At 43.7% G+C, this 19,669-nt stretch overlaps 1 protein-coding gene across 2 annotated transcripts in view; it reads right to left on the bottom strand.

The window, feature by feature from the left end:
• Positions 1-19,669, bottom strand: part of sh3pxd2aa (SH3 and PX domains 2Aa) — a 610,480-nt gene that overhangs the window by 476,674 nt on the left and 114,137 nt on the right. For both annotated transcript variants that reach the window (XM_080206018.1, XM_080206019.1), the window contains exon 3: positions 3,994-4,069. In XM_080206018.1, coding sequence (XP_080062144.1) covers positions 3,994-4,069 — 76 coding nt within the window. The remainder of the gene's footprint in view (positions 1-3,993; positions 4,070-19,669) is intronic.

Here is a 19,669-nt window from a genome sequence, read left to right as displayed (position 1 = left end):
TTCATTATCTTATACGTCTCTATAAGATCCCCCCTCAGCATTCTGAACTTTAACGAGTACAGACCCAGTCTATTCAGTCTTTCTTCATAGGTTAACCCCCTCATCTCCGGTATCAGCCTAGTGAACCTCCTCTGCACTCCCTCCAAGGCCAATATATCCTTCCCCAACTGCGGCGACCAAAACTGCACACAGTACTCCAGCTGCGGCCTCACCAGTACCCTGTACAGTTGCAGCAAGACTTCCCAACTTTTAAATTCTATCCCCCTCGCTATAAAGGCCAGCATCCCATTCGCCTTCTTGATCACCTGCTGCACCTGCAGACTGGGTTTTTGCGACTCCTGCACAAGGACCCCCAGGTCCCTCTGCACCGTAGCATGCTGCAGCTTTTCGCCTTTTAAATAATAATCCCTCCTACTATTATTTCTACCAAAGTGGATAACCTCGCACTTGCTAACATTATACTCCATCTGCAAGGTCCTCGCCCACTCGCTCAGCCTATCCAGATCCCTCTGCAGACTTTCCACACCCTCCACGCAATTTGCTTTTCCACGCATCTTCATGTCATCAGCAAATTTCATCACCCTACACTCAGCCCCCTCCTCCAGATCGTCTATGTAAATGGTAAACAATTGAGACCCCGGCACCAATTCCTGCGGCAGTCCACTGGTCACCAACTGCCAAACAGAATAGCACCCATTGATTCCAACTCTCTGCTTCCTCAGCCAATCCTCAATCCACGCTAACACCTTACCCCCAACTCCGTGCACCCTAACCTACTGCAGCAACCTTTTGTGAGGCACCTTATCAAACGCCTTTTGGAAATCTAAAAACACATCTACCAGTTTCCCTCTGTCTACCGCTGTGAAACAGAACCAGCCTATTATGCTGCAGATACTAAATAGGAATGTTTTAAACCAATACTATTTAGCTCACCTTCACTTCTCGAACTGCAATTTCTCTGAACAAGACAATCCAACATAAACATTCATGGTTCAGGCACCGTAAGAAGTCTCTCAACACCAGTTAAAGTCCAACAGGTTCATCTGGAATCACAAGCTTTCGGAGCGCTGCTCTTTCATCAGGTAAGTACAGCATTCAAGACTCTGATGAAGGAGCAATGCTCCAAATAAACCTGTTAGACTTTAACCTGGTGTTGTGAGACTTCTTACTGTGCCCCCCTAGTCCAACGCCTGCATCTCCACTTCATGGCTTAAAGGAAATGGCAGCAGAGATAGTGGAGGCATTGGTTATAATATTCTAAAATTCCCTGGATTGTAGAAAGGTTCCAGTGGATTGGAAAGACGCTAATGTGATGCTCCTGTTCAAAAAGGGAGAAAAGCAAAAAATAAAAATCTATAGACAGTTAGTTAACATCTGTTGTTCGGAAACTGTTGGAATCCATTGTTAAAGTAGTAGTAACAGGACATTTGGAAAGTCAAAATGCAATAGATCAGAGTCAGCATGGTTTTATGAAGGGTAAATCATGTCTGACTAATTTTCTGGATTTCGTTGAAGATATAACAAGCAAAGTGGTCAATGGGATCTTGAAGTGTATCTGGACTACTAGATGGCATTTGATAAGGTGCCACGCGAAAAGTAAGTTCCCACAGCATTGGGGGTAATATATTAGCTTGGATTGAGGATTGGCTAACCGACTAAACGCTGAGAATGGAGATAAGTTTAAAAAAAGGGCAGCACAGTGTCACAGTGGTTAGCACTGCTACCTCACAGCACCAGGGACCCAGATTTGATTCCCGGCTCAGGTCACTGTCTGTGTGGAGTTTGCACATTCTCCTCGTGTCTGCATGGGTTTCCTCCCACAGCCTGAAAGATTTGCTGGTTAGGCGCATTGACCCAAACAGGTGTGGCAACTAGGGGAATTTCACAGTAACTTCACTGCAGTGTTAATGTAAGCCTTATTTGTGACTAATAAATAAATTTTAACTTTAACTTTTAAATTGATCCTTTTCTGGTTGTCAAGCTTGGTGTGCCACAGTGGGTACAGTTCTTGGGCCCCAGGAAATTAGGAATTTACAAATACAAATAGATAGGTTAGATTAGTGATCTGGAGGAGGGAACCGAGTGTAAGGTGTCGAAATTTGCTGATGACACCAAGATTGGTGGAACGGCAAATTGTGCGGAGGGTGTGGAGAGTCTGCAGAAGGATCTAGATAGGCTGGGCGAATGGGCCAGGAAATGGCAAATGGAATTTAATGTTGGCAAGTGTGAAGTTGTCCACTTTGGTAGGAATAATGGTAGGAAGGACTATTACTTACATGGCAAAAAACTGCAGCATGCGACGGTGCAGAGGGACCTCGAGGTCCTTGTGCATGAGTCGCAAAAACCCAGCTTGCAGGTGCAGCAGGTGGTCAGGAAGGCGAACGGGATGCTGGCCTTCATAGCGAGGGGGATTGAATATAAAAGTAGGGAGGTCTTGCTGCAACTGTACAGGGCACTGGTGAGGCCGCAGCTGGAGTATTGTGTGCAGTTTTGGTCGCCGCACTTACGCAAGGATATTTTGGCCTTGGAAAGAGTGCAGAGGAGGTTCACTAGGCTGATACCAGAGTTGAGGGGGCTGAGCTATGAGGAGAGGCTGAACAAAATAGGCTTGTACTCGTTAGAGTTTAGAAGGATGAGGGGAGATCTCATTGAGACGTACAAGATGATGAATGGGATGGATAGGATAGAGGTGGAGAGGCTCTTCCCGCTCAGAAAGGACAGTAGGACTAGAGGGCACAGCCTCAAGATAAGGGGTGGGCAGTTTACAACGGAGTTGAGGAGGAACTTCTTCACTCAAAGGGTGGTGAATCTCTGGAATTCTCTGCCCGTTGAAGTGGTGGAGGCTGCCTCACTAAATATATTTAAGACGCGGGTAGATAGATTTTTGATAGGCAAGGGGATTAAGGGTTATGGGGAGAAGGCGGGAAAGTGGAACTGAGCCACTTCAGATCAGCCATGATCTTATTGAATGGCGGGGCAGGCTCGAGGGGCTAGATGGCCTACTCCTGTTCCTATTTCTTATGCTCTAATGTTCTTATTAGTGCATCTGCCAAAGTGTGGCAGATGCAATTTAGCATGGGTAAGTGTGAGGTTTTCCATTTTGGTTGGAGCAATAAAAAGGCAACTTATTGTCTAAATGGAGAGAAATTTCAAAGATGAATTGGTTTTTAATTAGGATGAAGGCTCATGGGGAAGTTTCTTTGTTACAGAGGGATCTGGGTATCCTCATGTATGAATCACCGGAAGTTAATATGCAGGAGCGGCAGATAATAAATAAGGAAGGTAAATGGAATTTTGATATTTATTGCTACTGTAATACAGTATAAAGGTAGGATGAAGCTATCGTATAGGGCAGTGGTGAGGTCGCATCTGGAGTATTGTGCACAGTTTTAGACCCCTTACTTGAGGAAGGATGTCAATGCATTAGAGCCAATTCCAAGTAGGTTCATTACATTGATTCCAGGAATAAAGAACTTGTCTTATGAAGAGAGATTGAGCAGTTTAGGCCAAAACTCACTGGAAGAATGAGAGAAGATCTAATTGAGGTATATATGATGCTAAAGGCGATTGACAGTGCGGACGTAGAGCGGATGTTTCTCCTTTTCAGACATTCGAGAACCAGGAGCCAGAGTTTTAGCCTAGGGGATGGCAGGTTTAAAACAGAAAGGAGAAAGAATTACTTCATTCAAAGGGTCTTGAAACTATGGAATTTTCTACCTCAGGGTGCTGTGGATGCTGGAACACTGAACACATTTGAGGAGATGGATAGGTTTTTAATTAGGGTGAAGACTCATGGGGAATGGGCATGAAGGTGAGATAAAGCTGAGATGAGATAGGCCATGATTGTACTGAACAGCAGAGCAGGCTCAAGGGGTTGAACTGCCTACACCTAGCTCTTCTGTAATGTTGTACTATGTATGGAAAAGATCTCCAAACAGCATTAAGACTTAAAGTTGCAGAAAACAATAAATGGATTACTAAACTGCTACTCACCAGGCAAGAAAGGGATGCAGCGCAATTTAGGATCCTTCTGTCCTCCTTCAACTGGAAACTTGTCCAGGAGTTGCATCTGCAAAAAGGAGAGTGCACAATGTTTGTTACACATCATACACAGCACTACTTAAATTCATCCAGAGTTCAATATAAACAAAATATAAACATCAGAATCTACCCTGCGCCAAACATATATTGAGCCACAGAATCTGACATTTACAATGCAGAAGCAGATTACTCCACTGATTGCCCTAAACGAGCCTGCACAGATGCAATTTAAACTCTTTTCCCACAGTCATGCACCTTATCCTATGAACATTTGTCCAATTTTCCCAAAAAGGAAACTATGAAATCTGCCTCAATGATTCACTGTAAAAGCCCTAGGATTTCCAATTGGATTGCTGAAGCCTACCATCACCAAAACCCTTAAAAACTTTGTTATCTCTAGCTTAGATTCCTCATCTGTGCTCCTCCTTGCCTCCCATCCTCCATAAGTTCCAGCTTGGTCAAAGGTTCGGCTATTCAGATGCAGCTCCATCCGTGTTGACTTGCATTTGCTTTGGGTCGTCAACTTCAAATTCCCTCTATCGTCTTTAGCTCAACCCAGTTCTGGAACTTCTTCCAACTTGGTATCCCTCCAGCACCATTCAGTTCTCCACATCTCATAGAACATAGAACATTACAGCGCAGAACAGGCCCTTCGGCCCACGATGTTGCGCCGACCAGTTAAAAAACAATGACCCACTAACCTAAACCAATCCCTTTTCGTCCATAAACCTATCCACGGATCTCTTAAACGCCCCCAAACTAGGCGCATTTACAACCGCAGCAGGCAGGGCATCCCAATCCCTCACCACCCTCTGGGTAAAGAACCTACCCCTGACATCCGTCCTATAACTACCCCCCCTTAATTTAAAGCCATGCCCCCTCGTGCTAGCTTTCTCCATCCGAGGAAAAAGGCTATCACTATCCACCCTATCTAAACCTCTAATCATCTTATATGTTTCAATAAGATCCCCTCTTAGCCGCCTTCTTTCCAGCGAAAACAACCCCAAATCTCGTCTTCACTTTGCCCCATTATTGGTAACAGGACATTCAGTGATCTTGACCCACATTGGCACTCAACTCTTCATTTGTTTCCTACGGTTGCAACTTTTTCCATCAAACTTTGAGTACTTTTTCTAACTCTCCCGTTATGTTTCAGTGTCCATTTCTCTAATACGCTAAAGTAACTTGGGAGCTTTTTCTACTTAAGCATTACATAAATGCAAGCTACTTATTCCATACAGTAACTTTCAGTTCAGAATGGAAAGGCATTGATGATGCCCAATGGAAGAAAAATACATGAAGGATTGATGCAGCATAATTTAAGAGCCTGCGTCAACTCAAAATTCTAGAACACAAAAGCTTCCAAAATAATTGAGGGGCTGCACAACACATTGCAACCCATATAAAATATTGCACCATTTTGCAGCTCTCTTGATGTACGTTTCTGGCATTGTGACTTTCTTTCACCGGAATGCAGTCTTTTCTTCTTCCAGCAATTGCCAGGATCCAACTAGTTCATCTTCCATGCTCCCAGTAGCTGCATGGTACAATAATAGCGGAGTGTACTGACCAATTGTGACAATCAAATAGAGCTGCAGTATTAAAAGTCTGCTCAATATCAACCTTTTGAATAAGATTTTAGTCGCCACTCGGAATCTCTCACGCAACATCAATTTTCCTGATCCTTATTGCAGCATGTCTTGGGATGTTCCTTTGCATCAAATGCACTATAGAAATTATAGAACATAGAACACTACAGCACAAACAGGCCCTTCAGCCCACAAGTTGCACCAATCATATCCATACCTACCAAGCCATAGAACTATCTGTAAATCCCACGTACTCATACAGAAGTCTTTTGAAAGACCCCAGCGAGTTCGCCTCTACGACCACCGACAGCAGCCGATTCCACTCACTCACCGCCCTCTGAGTGAAAAACTTACCCCTAACATCTCCTCTGTACTTGCTCCCCAGCGCCTTAAAACTATGTCCTCTCGTAGCAACCATTTCAGCCCTGGGAAATAGCGTCTGAGAATCCACCCTATCTATTCCTCTCAACATTTTATAAACCTCTATCAGGTCGCCTCTCAAAGTTCGTCTCTCCAGGGAGAAGAGACCTAGCTCCCTCAACCTATCTTCATAAGGCATGCCTCCCAATCCAGGCAACATCCTTGTAAATCTCCTCTGCACCCTCTCAATAGCTTCCACATCCTTCCTGTAGTGAGGCGACCAGAACTGTGCACAGTACTCCAAGTGGGGTCTGACAAGTGTCTTGTAATAAATTATATTGTAGAAAAGAAAAAAACTGCAAATTAAGGAAATACTAGGAATCTAGTCTCAATATTGAATGCAGCCAGATTTTTCCCCTACTCCTCAAAAACGGAAATTAAGCTGAGTGTGCACAAATTCAACATCTAGCTTAACACCAAGTCCCCAGTTTAATTAACAATCTAAAAAATAGGTTTTCAAGAAAAATATTTTGGAAATCATCCAAAACACCCCCTCCCTCTAAGCAGTCTAATTGTGCATGTTAAAAAGACAAAAACGTGAAGCAGTGAAAACCTTATTTGGCTTTTCCAATTGGTTTGAACAGGACAGTCACTCACTAGCAATGCAGTTTCTCAATTCTGATGACTGTTATCCAACCAACACAGTCCAGAAAACAGCATCATAATACCATACCAGTGTGGAAGCCATGCCAGGAAGAGACAGCCTCTTACTATAGTCCTCTTACTTCAACATTGCCCTCTACGTACTTGTTCAGTGCTATAATACAGGAATGCAATGCTATTCACACATGATCTGAACTGGATATTACACTTCTGTGATTCTCCACAGATGAACACCTGTGTTCAGGAAAATTAATTCAAATATTTATAAATGTCTAATCTATTTTGTATTACATTGTCATAACAATGAAGTTTTAAGATTGTGTTTAAAACTGAACACTTTGACAGTGTGTCACCTTCTCTGTCCAGCTCCAGTCTCAGTTCTTTTAGTCACATGTTTAATCCACTATAAATTTAACTCTCTTGTCACAGAGCCTAATTTGGCCATAGGTTCTGTGGAATACAAATGAAAATTTATTTTTGTATGCTATACATGAGGTCATTGGGTTTCACTCTTCACAGAGAAACAAACAAATTACAGAACATGATTCCATCACAGTGACATAAAGGATTTTCACTTATCCAATAACCTTGACTGGGCACATATTTAGAAAATGAAGTTTGTTATAATCCAGTAAGGGGAACATTTTGTTTAAAGTAGAAAGTCTGAAATCCCAGTTATCCACGAGGAGATGAAAGCTGCAAAATTCCACAATTTTAAACAAAAAAATAAAAGCCAAAGAAGTAAAACAATTTATAATATCTATCTTATACTCCTCAGAAAAAACAGGTGCATATGAATTAACAGGCAAACTGTGAGTAAACCTCAATGCACATTAAAAGGCAAATGTGACCACGACAGATCCTACTATTTCACAGCAACCTGCCCTGATGTCAGCAAGAAATGGGTTATAAAATCTCATTAAAAATTAATCACCCTCAAGAGGAATTTCAACTCTTCAGATTTGAATTCTGAATTCTCCCCCTGACTCTGACTGCCTTAACTGTTTATTTCCTGCTGGTTCAATGTCTTTTCTTAAATCAGTATTCCACAGGATTCATAAAGCTGAACTGCTTCTAACTTACTGGGACAATTCTTGCTTTCTCAAACCACTAACTTCACTGAACTGGCATCTGTCTTCAGTTTCTGAGAACTCCAGTCACTCGACTGCACCAAACTATGAATGACTCCCAGTGCTTCTTCTGAGGCCTAAGCAAACGCAATACCAAACCAAAAAGCTTCCGCCACTCTCTCAGCTCCTACGAACTTCCCCTGAGCTCTAATAACATCAAATAGCTCCTAGTGATTCTCAAACAGGGACCCTCAACTGCACTGAATGCCTCGAAGAGCCTGTGTGTTATCAGCTCCTCCTGTGCTATGTGGCAAATCATAGAAACTTCAGTTGTCCCTGGTGATCACGAGTGCAGAAAGTGTGCCCAACTGAAACTACTGGCTAACTATATTTTGGAGCTGGAGCTGAAGGTGGATTTAAGGTGGAGCATCTGAGATTCTGAGCAAGTGTGGATAGCACGTTCAGTGAGGTGGTCACACCACGGGTGAAAATTGAACAGGCAGAAAGGGCATGGGTGGCCACCAGGCGGGGTAGAGGAAGGCAATTAGTGCACGAGTTCCCTGTGGCTGATAACAGATATAGAAACACAGATAAACTACAGCACACACAGACCCTTCAGCCCACAAGTTGCACCAAACATGTCCCTACCTATCGGGCAGATCTATACCCTCTATTTTACTAAGTTCCATGTACTTATCCAAAAGTCTCTTAAAAGACCCTATCGAATCCGCCACTGCCGGCAGCCGATTCCACTCACCCACCAGCCTCTGAGTGGAAAAACTTACCCCTGACATCTCCTCTGTACCTACTCCCCAGCACCCTAAACCTGTGTCCTCTTGTGGCAACCATTTCAGCCCTGGAAAAAAGCCTCTGAGAATCCACTCGATCAATACCTCCCATCATCTTATATACCTCTATCGGGTCACCCCTCATCCTTCGTCTCTCCAAAGAGAAAAGACCGAGCTCTCTCAACCTATCCTCATAAGGCATGCCACCCAATCCAGGCAACATCGTTGCAAATCTCCTCTGCACCCTCTCAATAGCTTCCACATCCTTTCTATGATGAGGTGACCAGAACTGAGCACGCTACTCCAAGTGGAGTCTGACCAGGGTCTTATAAAGTTGCAGCATTATCTTCCGACTCCTAAACTCAATTCCTCGATTGATGAAGGCCAGTACACCATAAGCCTTCTTAACCACAGCCTCTACCTGTGAAGCTGCTTTGAATGTCCTATGAACCCAGACCCCAAGACCTTTCTGATCTTCCACACTGCCAAGAGTCTTACCCTTCATAATATATTCCGTCATCCTATTTGACCTGCCAAAATGAATGACCACACACTTATCTGGGTTGAAGTCTATCTGCCACTTCTCCACCCAGTCTTGCATCCTATCAATGTCTCACTGCAACTTCTGACATTCCTCCAAACTATCCACAACAGCTGCAACCTTTGTCTCATCGGCAAACTTACCAACCCAACCCTCCACTTGCTCATCCAGATCATTTACAAAAAATCACGAAGAGTAAGGGTCCCAGAACAGGTCCCTGGGGCACTCCACTGGTGACCAACCTCCAAGCAGAAAAAGACCCATCTACAACCACTCTTTCCCTTCTGTGTGCAAGCCAGTTCTGAATCCACAAAGCAATGTCCCCTTGGATCCTGTGCCCCCTCACTTTCTCAATAAGCCTTGCATGGGGACCTTATCAAATGCCTTGCTGAAGTCCATATAAACCACATCTACTGCTCTTCCTTCATCAATGTGTTTACACTGTTCAGATACTGTTGGGGAAGATGACTGTGCAGGAGAATGCGGTGGCAGCCAACTTCATAGCACCATGGGTGGGTCAGCTGCACAAGAGCAGAGGAGGAACAACAGGGTTAAAGTGGTCAGGGATTCAATAGCAAGGGGAGCAGACAGGCACTTCTGCAGCTGCAAAAGAGACTCCAGGATGTATGTTGCCTCCCTGGTGCCAGGATCATAGGTATCACTGAATGGTTACAGGGCTTTAAGGGGGAGGAAATACAGACAAAGAACAAGAAAAAAGTACAAAGAAAATTACAGCACAGGAACAGGCCCTTTGGCCCTCCAAGCCTGCACTGACCATGCTGCCCAACTCAACTAAAACCCCCTACCCTTCCGGGACCACATCCTTCCATTCCCATCCTATTCGTGTATTTGTCAAGACGCCCTTTAAAAGTCATTACTGTATCTGTGTCGCTACTGTGTCCTCTCGTAGCGACATTAATGGTCGCTACGAGAGGACACAGGTTTAAGGTACTGGGAAGCAAGCACAAAGGAGATGTTAGGGGAAAGTTTTTCACTCAGAAATGGTGAGTGAGTGGAATAGGCTGCCGGTGGTAGTAGAGGCAAACTTGCTGGGATCTTTTAAAAGAATTCTGGATGAGTATATGGGATCTAATGGCATTGGGAGTTACAGATAGTTCTATGGCTTGGTAGATATAGATGTGATTGGCGCAACTTGTGGGCCGAAGGGCCTGTTTGTGCTGTAGTGTTCTATGTTCTATCTGCTTCCACTATCTCTCCTGGCAGTGAGTTTCAGGCACCCACCAACCTCTGCGTAAAAATCTGCCTTGTACATCTCCTTTAAACCTTGTCCTCACACCTTAAACCAATGTCTCCTAGTAATTGTCTCTTCCACCCTGGGAATCCATTCTGGAACGGCAGTCCATTTTGTCCATGCCTCTCATAATCTTGTAGACTTCTATCAGCTCTCCCCTCAACCTCTGTGGCTCCAGTGAGAACAAACCAAGTTTCTCCAACCTCTCTTCATAGCTAATAACCTCCATACCAGGCAACATCCTTGGTAAATATTTTCTGAAGCCTCTCCAAAGCCTCCATATCCTTCTGGTAGTGTAGCGACACTATATTCCAAGTGCGGCCTAGCTAAGGTTCTATAAAGCTGCCACATGACTTGACAATTTTTAAATTCAGTGCCCTGGCTGATGAAGGCAAGCATGCCATATGCCTTCTTGACTACCTTCTCCACCTGCATTGCCACTTTGTGACCTGTGTACCTGTTCACCCAGATCCCTCTACCTATCAATAGTCTTAAGGGTTCTGCCATTTACTTCATATTTCGTATTTGTATTAATCCTTCCAAAATGTATTCCCTCATATTTGTCTGGATTAAACTCCATCTGCCATCTCTTCGCCCAAGACTCCTATCGATCTATATCCCACTGTATCCTCTGATGGTCCTCATCACTATCCACTACTTCTCCAACCTCTGTGTCGTCCACATGCTTACTAATCAAGCCAGTTACATTTTCCTCCAAATCATTTATATATATTACAAACAGCAAAGGTCTCAGCACTGATCCCTGAGGAATGCCACTTGTCACAGCCCTCCAATCAGAAACGTACCCTTCCACTGCTACCCTCTGTCTTCTATGACTGAGCCAGTTTTGTATCCACCTTGCCAGCTCACCTCTGATCCCATGCAACTTCACCTTCTGCACCAATCTGCCATGAGGGACCTTGTCAAAGACCTTACTGAAATCCATGTAGACAATAACCGCTGCCCTACCCTCATCAACCATCTTCAACATTTCCTCGAAAAACTCGATCAAGTTAGTGAGACACGACCACACGACCAGGTATTGCACTTTGGAAGGATAAACCAAGGTAGAGCATACAAGGTAAATGGTAGGACACTGAAGAGCGTAGTAGAACAGAGGGATCTGGGCATACAGATACATAATTCCCTAAAAGTGGCGTCACAGGGAGATAGGGTCATACATTGGCCTTTATAAATCAAAGTATTGAGTATAAGATTTGGAATGTTATGATGAGATCGTATAAGACATTGGTGAGGTTGAATTTAGAGTATTGTGTGCAGTTTTGGTGACCTAATTACAGGAAGGATATTAATAAGGTTGAAAGAGCGCAGGGAAGGTTTACAAGGATGCTGCCGGGACTTGAGAAACTGAGTTACAGAGACTGGGGCTCTCCCTGGAAAGACGGAGAATGAGGGGAGACCTGACAGAGGTGTACAAGATTATGAATGGTATAGATAGAGTGAATAGTGGGAAGCTCTTTCCCAGGTCGGAGGTGACGAACACGAGGGGTCACGGGCTCAAGGTGAGAGGGGCGAGGTATAACTCCGACATCAGAGGGACATTTTTTTATGCAGAGGGTGGTGGGGGCCTGGAATGCATTCCCAGTAGGCTGGTGGAGGCAGACACGCTGGGATCGTTTTAAGAATTATCCATCAAAGTTATCCACTTTGGTAAAAATAATAGTAGGAGGGATTATTATTTAAAAGGCGAAAAGCTGCAGCATGCTACGGTGCAGAGGGACCTGGGGGTCCTTGTGCATGAATCGCAAAAACCCAGTCTGCAGGTGCAGCAGGTGATCGAGAAGGAGAATGGAATGTTGGCTTTTATAGCGAGGGGGATAGAATATAAAAGCAGGGAGGTCTTGCTGCAATTGTACAGGGTACTGGTGAGGCCACAACTGGAGTGCTGTGTGCAGTTTTGGTTGCCGCATTTGCGAAAGGATATATTGGCCTTGGAGGGAGTGCAGAGAAGGTTCACTAGGCTGATACCAGAGATGAGGGGGTTAGCCTATGAAGAGAGATTGAATAGACTGGGTCTGTACTCGCTAGAGTTTAGAAGGCTGAGGGGGGATCTTATAGAGACATGTAAGATAATGAAGGGAATAGATACGGTAGCGGTTGAGAGATTCTTCCCGCTTAGAAAGGATAGCAGAACTAGAGGGCACAGCCTCAAAATAAGGGGGGGGGGGGGTTCACTCAAAGGGTGGTGAGTCTCTGGAATTCTCTGCCCATTGAAGTGGTGGAGGCTACCTCGCTGAATATATTTAAGTCACGGGTAGATAGGTTTCTGATAGACAAGGGAATTAAGGGTTATGGGGAGAAAGCGGGAAAGTGAAACTGATCCACTTCAGATCAGCCATGATCTTGTTGAATGGCGGGGCAGGCTCGAAGGGCTAGATGGCCTACTCCTGCTCCTATTTTTTATGTTCTTATATTAATATTACCTGGACAGTCACATGAGCAGCCTGGGAATGGAGGGATACAAACATAAAAACATAAGAAATAGGAGAATTACTGGTGAGATCAATTGGCCACAATCGGAACTGGGGTAGAGATCACTGAGTCTGAGAGTGTCGAACAAGGTCAAGAACACAGTTTGCAAGGGGTTAAACTTAAGGGGTTAAACTTAAGGGCATTTGTAGTAATAAGTATTGTTGTATGTGGTATAGTGATAAGTACTAACTGCTGATAGTGATAAGTAACTGTGACTTGTGCTGACCAACAAGAGGACAAGGTAGTGCCTGTCTCTGAACCTCGCCTTAGACCGGACATTAAGAGGGGAAATCCCCCACACTGTCTGGTATTGAAGTGGGAAAAGAGACACCAAGGGCACTAAGGATTGTGAAGCACAAGTGGCAGAGGTCGGTTAACATCAAACTCTGTAGTGGCGAACAAAGGCAGAGTTGCCATCTGATTGCATGAAAGTTTGTGAAGTTGGGAACTGTACTGTCAATGTAGTGAAAGCGGGGCGGAAAAGGAGCTTGATCAACTCTGACCTAAACCGGACTCTGGTGGAGAAGCACAGTGCCGAGGTGGTAACAGTGGAAACCATGAGTATAAATTGAAACTCTGAGATGGTAGTGAAACACGGTGCTAGAGTAGTAATGCTGGCCGGGGGTAGTGAAGTCCCTACAGTAGAGAACACACTTTACTAGGGAGTAATCGTGACTGAGGGTAGTGATGTCTGCGAAGTGGCAGATAATGAAATTAAAAGGGAGTGCTCTGGCTTCCACCCACAGTCCAAAGATGCGCAGGTTAGGTTGATTGGCCATGCTAAGAAATTGCCACTTAGTGTCCAGGGATGCGTAGGTTAGAGAGGTTAGTGGGTATAATATGTAGGGATATGGGGGTAGAGCCTCGGTGGGATTGTGTTCGGTGCAGACTTGATGGGCCGAAGGGCCTCTTTCTGCACTGTAGGGTTCTATGGTTCTGCAGGTTCCTCATTGGCGTTTACTTGACAGGCAGGAAACAGTTAATAAAGAGAATGCAAAAGGATGGCTGGGATAGTTCTCAGACCTTAAAACAGCAGAGAAAGTGGATAGATAAAGAAAAGAGAAACAAGAAAAAGAAGATAGGAGTAATGTTAATAGATCAGTTAGCTGGTCTAATTGAACAAGTGGTCGCCTCTACTAAGAAGTGCAGTGAAGATAAAACAAAGATTAGAGAATTAGAATCCCGACTGAGGGAACTGGGGAAACAAAACCAGGTATTAGAAGAGAAGCAATGGAGAGGGGAAACTGTTCCTCTACCTCCTTATGAGTCCACACAACAGGGACCAACCGCTCCTCCAGAGGAGGGTGAAGCGCTAGAACACAACTTAGTGCCATTAACCCGAGAGGGAACAGATGCACAGTTAAAGACAAATTATAAACCCTTCACCCCAGGTGAGAGACAGCAGATAATGGCTTCCGCTCAGTAAATTACGACCTAGAAGCACAAACACTAAATTCTGGGAAGAATTAGACACAATCTGGGTAGGGCACCAATTACACCTGAGAGACGTACACCAGCTGGTCAGGGCAGCCTGTCCAGCGGATAAGTGGAGGCAGGTAGCTGGTAGGCCCGCTGCTCCTCCAGCACAGGATTATAGAGGGGGAAGGTGAACACATGTAGTCACCCTAACATTGGAGATAGATGCCCAACAGGCACCCTTCACTCAGTTTAAAGCACAGATTCAAAGGATATTCGGGAATGCTCCCACGAACTGGAGCAGAATAACCACAACAAAAGTTAAAAGGGGAAGGAGCTTCTGAACACGGGGAATAATTGTTCCAGGTATACCAAGAATGCTCAGGACAAGGAAACCCAGGTTGTGGGGATCGAGCATTCATCCAGGCTTTCAAGGGTGGGCTCTCTAGTGCTCATCAAACGATCCTAAAAATGGGAGTGATTGTGTCCCAAGATTATGATGAATTGGTAGAATTGACTGATGGCATACCAGAGGAGAAATCTTAGTTTTCGTATTTTAGTGTGTTTATGTGGTCTGGTTGCTTGTTGAATGTAGGTGGTTATTGCATTAGAGTGAGAGCAGGAGTTGTTGAAGCCTGTTTGTTCCTGTGGAGTGTTTGTTGCAGGCAGTGGATGATGTGATGCTTTGCACCTTAGTTTAACCTCAGGTGGGCTGGGGAAGTATTAAAACTGTTAAAGATTTAAGTATAAGATTTAAGTATAAGAAACGAGAGGCGTATGTTAGGTCTAAGCAACTGGGAATGGAGAGAGCATAGGAGGAATACAGAGAGAGTAGGAGGGAACTCAAACGGGGAGTTAGAAGGGCAAAAAGGGGGCTTGAAATGGCTTTGGCAGACAGGATCAAGGAAAATCCAAAGGCATTTTACTCCTAAGTCAGGAACAAAAGGGTGGTTAGAGGAAAAATTGGTCCTCTCAGGGACAGAGGAGGGGAACTGTGCTTAGAGTCTGAGGGAATGGGGGAGATCCTGAATGAATACTTTGCGTCGGTATTCACGAAGGAGAGGGGCTTGATGTCTGGTACTGTCTTGGAGGGAGCTGTAGACCAGTTGAAGGAACTATCCATTACAAGGGAGGAAGTGTTAGGGCTTTTAGGCAGCATTAAAACTGATAAATCTCCGGGGCCTGATGGCATTTATCCTAGGCTACTTAGAGAGGTGAGAGATGAAATTGCTGGGCCTCTGACGTAAGTCTTTGTCTCTTCTTTGGACACAGGTGAGATCCTAGAGGACTGGAGGATAGCGAACGTGGTACTGTTGTTTAAAAAGGGTAGGAGGGATAACCCTGGTAACTATAGGCCGGTGAGTTTGACGTCAGTGGTAGGCAAGTTGATGGAGAGGATTCTTAGGGATAGGATGTATGAGCATTTAGAGCGTTGCGATCTGATTAGGGATACGCAGCACGGCTTTGTTAAGGGGAAGTCTTGCCTTATGAATCTGGTAGAATTTTTTGAGGAGGTGACAAAAACAGTCAATGAAGGACGAGCCGTTGATGTCGTCTATATGGATTTCAGTAAGGTGTTTGACAAAGTCCCTCATGATAGGTTGGTTGAAAAGGTTAAGTCTCATGGAATACAAGGCCAGGTACCTAGATGGATTGATAACTGGCTTGGTAAGAGGAGACAGTGAACAGTAGTGGAAGGGTCCTTTTCTAGCTGGAGGTCTGTAACTAGTGGTGTGCCTCAGGGCTCAGTACTGGGACCTCCTGTTTGTAATATACATAAATGACTTGGAAGAGGGAGTAAGTGGTGTGATCAGCAAATTTGCAGATGACATTAAGATGGCTGGATTGGCGGACAGTGAGGAGCAGTGTCAGGCAACACAACAGGATATAGATAGGCTGGTATATTGGGCAGATAAATGGCAAATGGAATTTAATCCTGATAAATGTGAGGTGATGCATTTTGGCAGAAATAATGTAGGGGGGAGTTATATGATAAAGGGTAGACCTATTAAGAGTATAGAAACACAGAGGGACCTGGGGGTGCAAGTGCACAAGTCTTTGAAGGTGGCAGTACAAATGGAGAAGGCTGTGAAGAAAGCTCATGGTATGTCAGCCTTTATAGGAAGATGTATAGAGTATAAGAGCTGGAGTCTAATGTTGCAGTTGTATAGAACGTTAGTTAGGCCGCATTTGGAGTACTGTGTCCAGTTCTGGTCGCTGTACTACCGGAAAGACGTGGAGACCCTGGAGACAGTGCAGAGGAGGTTTACCAGGACGCTGCCTGATTTGGGAAGGCTGGGTTATGAGGAAAGATTGGGCAAATTGGGGCTATTTTCCCTTGAAAGACGGCGACTGAGGGGAGATCTAATAGAGGTATATAAGATTATGAAGGGTATAGATAGAGTAAACAGCGGTAAGCTGTTTCCTACGTTGGAAATGCACATTATGAGGGGCCACAGGCTTAGGGTGAGGGGGGCGAGGTGTAATTCGGATGTTAGAGGAAGGTTTTTCACACACAGGGTAACGGGGGTATGGAATGCTCTGCCAAGTAAGGTGGTGGAGGCAGGCACGCTGGAGTTGTTTAAGAATTACTTAGATAGGCACATGAGCGGGATGGAGATGTAGGGATATAGGAGACTGTTTTAAATAAGGTTCAGGAGCCTTGGGACGTCCCTGGGAATTAATTGATTCCTATGGACCTTCCAACATATTTTCTGGCTCACTTGTTTCACTTGGGGATTCCCTTGGATGTGTGTATAAGGATGTGGATGACACTGATGTTTTTCTCTTTTAATCCACAGGTGCTTCGGTCTGCCTTGTCGTCCAACGAGGGGCATACACGCAATGGATCGTACGAGGGCTGCTCTTGGTTGTTTCGAGAATAGCCTAGTACTTCACGTCGTTAGCGTAGGCTTAAACTGGACCAGATGCTGGGCAACATGACAGCTCAGTGACTATCACTGTTTGCTGTACAGATACATGGATTTGGGCCAGTGTTTGCGGGAGTTTGCGCATTCTCCCCGTGCTTGCATGGGTTTTCTCCAGGTGCTCCAGTTTCCTCCCACATCCCAAAGATGTGCTATTAGGCTGACTGGTGTAACAAATTGTCCCTAAATTAGTCTTCCCTTAATGTGGAATGCCATAAGCGTAAACAAGGGTCACGGGTGGAGAGGGGACTCGTAATGTTAAAATGGCGGCGCGCGCTCGTTAGGCCGAAGGGTCTGTTTCTCGGGCTGCTTTGTTTTTTTCTTCTTTATTTCTTGAATTTATTTCTGTTGTTGAGTTTAATTACAGTTTGGAAGAAAGAAGAATAAAAGCGACTGTCCTAATCAACTTTCTGTATTCTCTTTAAATGTTTTATTTTCTCACAGTTCAAAATGTTAAGTTTGAATAAAAGAGAAAGTGTTGTGGAACGAATGTTGGAAGCTTCCATGTGTGTCTGTATGTGTTTAACAAAGTGATTGCGTGGATGTTTTGTTGTTTGCTTCAAGGTTTTAATGTTCCTCCCCTAATTTTACAACAGTGGGTTGACACAGAATTTAAATAAAAATTGGAAAGTAAATTGAAATTTTAAGAAAGGATTTAAACTTTGGAGGGAACCATGTGCTCTTTTCTTTGAAGTAGAAATTATGAGAGTTAGTTGAGAAGTTAGGAGAAGAAAATAAGTAATTTTGTGGAAGGGTTGAAAAGCAGGAACAAAAGAATGAGGCAAATATACTGTCTGTGAGTCAGTTTAAAGTATATCAAGTCAGTGAAATACAGTATTAAGGTCCGCAGAATATAGTGATTTACGAACGTCTGATAGTTTAGTATTCTGTAACTGGTTAAAATTATGTAGTGCTGTTGGAATTTCATGTGCCACCTATTGTTCAAGGTTTGCCAAATATAAAAATACTACAAAGCTTAAAGTCCAGCCAGTTAAAAAAAAACAAACCAAAACGTATCTAATCAATTAAGCAGTATGTATTGTATCTACTTTGATTTTGATTTGGCGCCTGTTATTTTTCTAAAATGCAGGGGTTTTAGTCTGGAACTCAGTTTAAGAGTAGAAACAACTTAAAGGGGTTTGGATATCATGGTTATGATGTGTAAAGTGGTATGTGATACAACTGCCTCTCGATTACAGTAGAGCACTGCCATATAGACCTGAGAATAAAATCATATCCTGAAAAGCATTAACCAATTTTATATAATAGCTTTACATACTATATATTGTGTATTGCGAAAAACATAATTCCTGTTTTCCTCCATGAAAGGGTTATTTATTCCAAGCATTTAACCATCCTTTGCCATAACGCTGCTAAGTGTTGGTGCTGAGCATTTGAATGCACTTCTTTGTAGGTAGGGTAGTGGCATTTTGTGAAGTACTGTAACGTGGCGCTTGCACGCAAACAAATGATCAAACTATATATAATGTAAGAGTACATCATATAAAGATTAGAGCTGTATGGCATTTGATTTTAATGCGAAAAGCGATGCCTTTTGATAAAATTATATACAATGAATGTCCAGCTGCAGCCAAAAGGCCAGTGCAAAGTGTTATTTGATTCACACTAAGCTTTCTATGGATTGGCGGGGGGGCGGGGGTGTGATGGTGTGCTTGTGAGTACTGAATACATGCTGTCCCTCTCCATGATGCTGGTAGAAGTGATCCACTTCAAATTTTTCATTAAGAATTGTACAGAGCTAGAGAATATTTCTTTAAATTATTATGCAAAGAGTAAGATCTTTTAATTAAGTTTTACTTCAGTGTTCAGTATTCTAAGACTTAATGTGACTTGCTGTTTCTTATGTCTGAATCTGTAACCTTTCAAGTTTTACTGTCCTGGCTTTGTACTTTAATAGAGGAGGAATGGGCAGAGAGAAGAGGCTTCGTATTCTGGTCTAATCAGAGCTACCACAAATCGTACAACCAGATTAACACCTTATGAACTAATGACAGGACGGGCGATGCAATTACCAGAAAGCATCATAACAGGCAAAGACTGCAAGCAAGAACTGGTGCGAGCGGGTCAATAGATAATATAACTTTTGGAGATTATATAAATTATAGTGTTAGGTTTGATATTTGATCATTGCGAATATGTATGTAATCGCATATGTAACTGTACTACTTTGAGTTGTCGTGACTGTAAACTTGACTGGATTGGAGGAAAATCTATAAGGCTCACATACATTTATAAGGGAATTGAACTGTATGAATCGGATTTCCGGAATTCAGAAGAATGAGGGGAGATCTTACAGAAACCTGTACGATTATGAAGGGAATAGATAAGATAGAAGCAGGGAAGTTGTTTCCACTGGCGGGTGAAACTAGAAGTAGGGGACATAGCCTCAAAATAAAGGGAAGCAGATTCAGGACTGAGTTGAGGAGGAACTTGTTCACACAAAGGGTTGTGAATCTGTAGAATTCCCTGCTCCGTGAAGCAGTTCAGGCTACCTCATTGAATGTTTTT

Source organism: Carcharhinus amblyrhynchos, chromosome 17 (assembly GCF_965287045.1).
Source record: "Carcharhinus amblyrhynchos chromosome 17, sCarAmb.v2.hapA, whole genome shotgun sequence".
NCBI lineage: Eukaryota > Metazoa > Chordata > Chondrichthyes > Carcharhiniformes > Carcharhinidae > Carcharhinus > Carcharhinus amblyrhynchos.
This window is presented reverse-complemented; position numbering and strand designations above follow the sequence as displayed.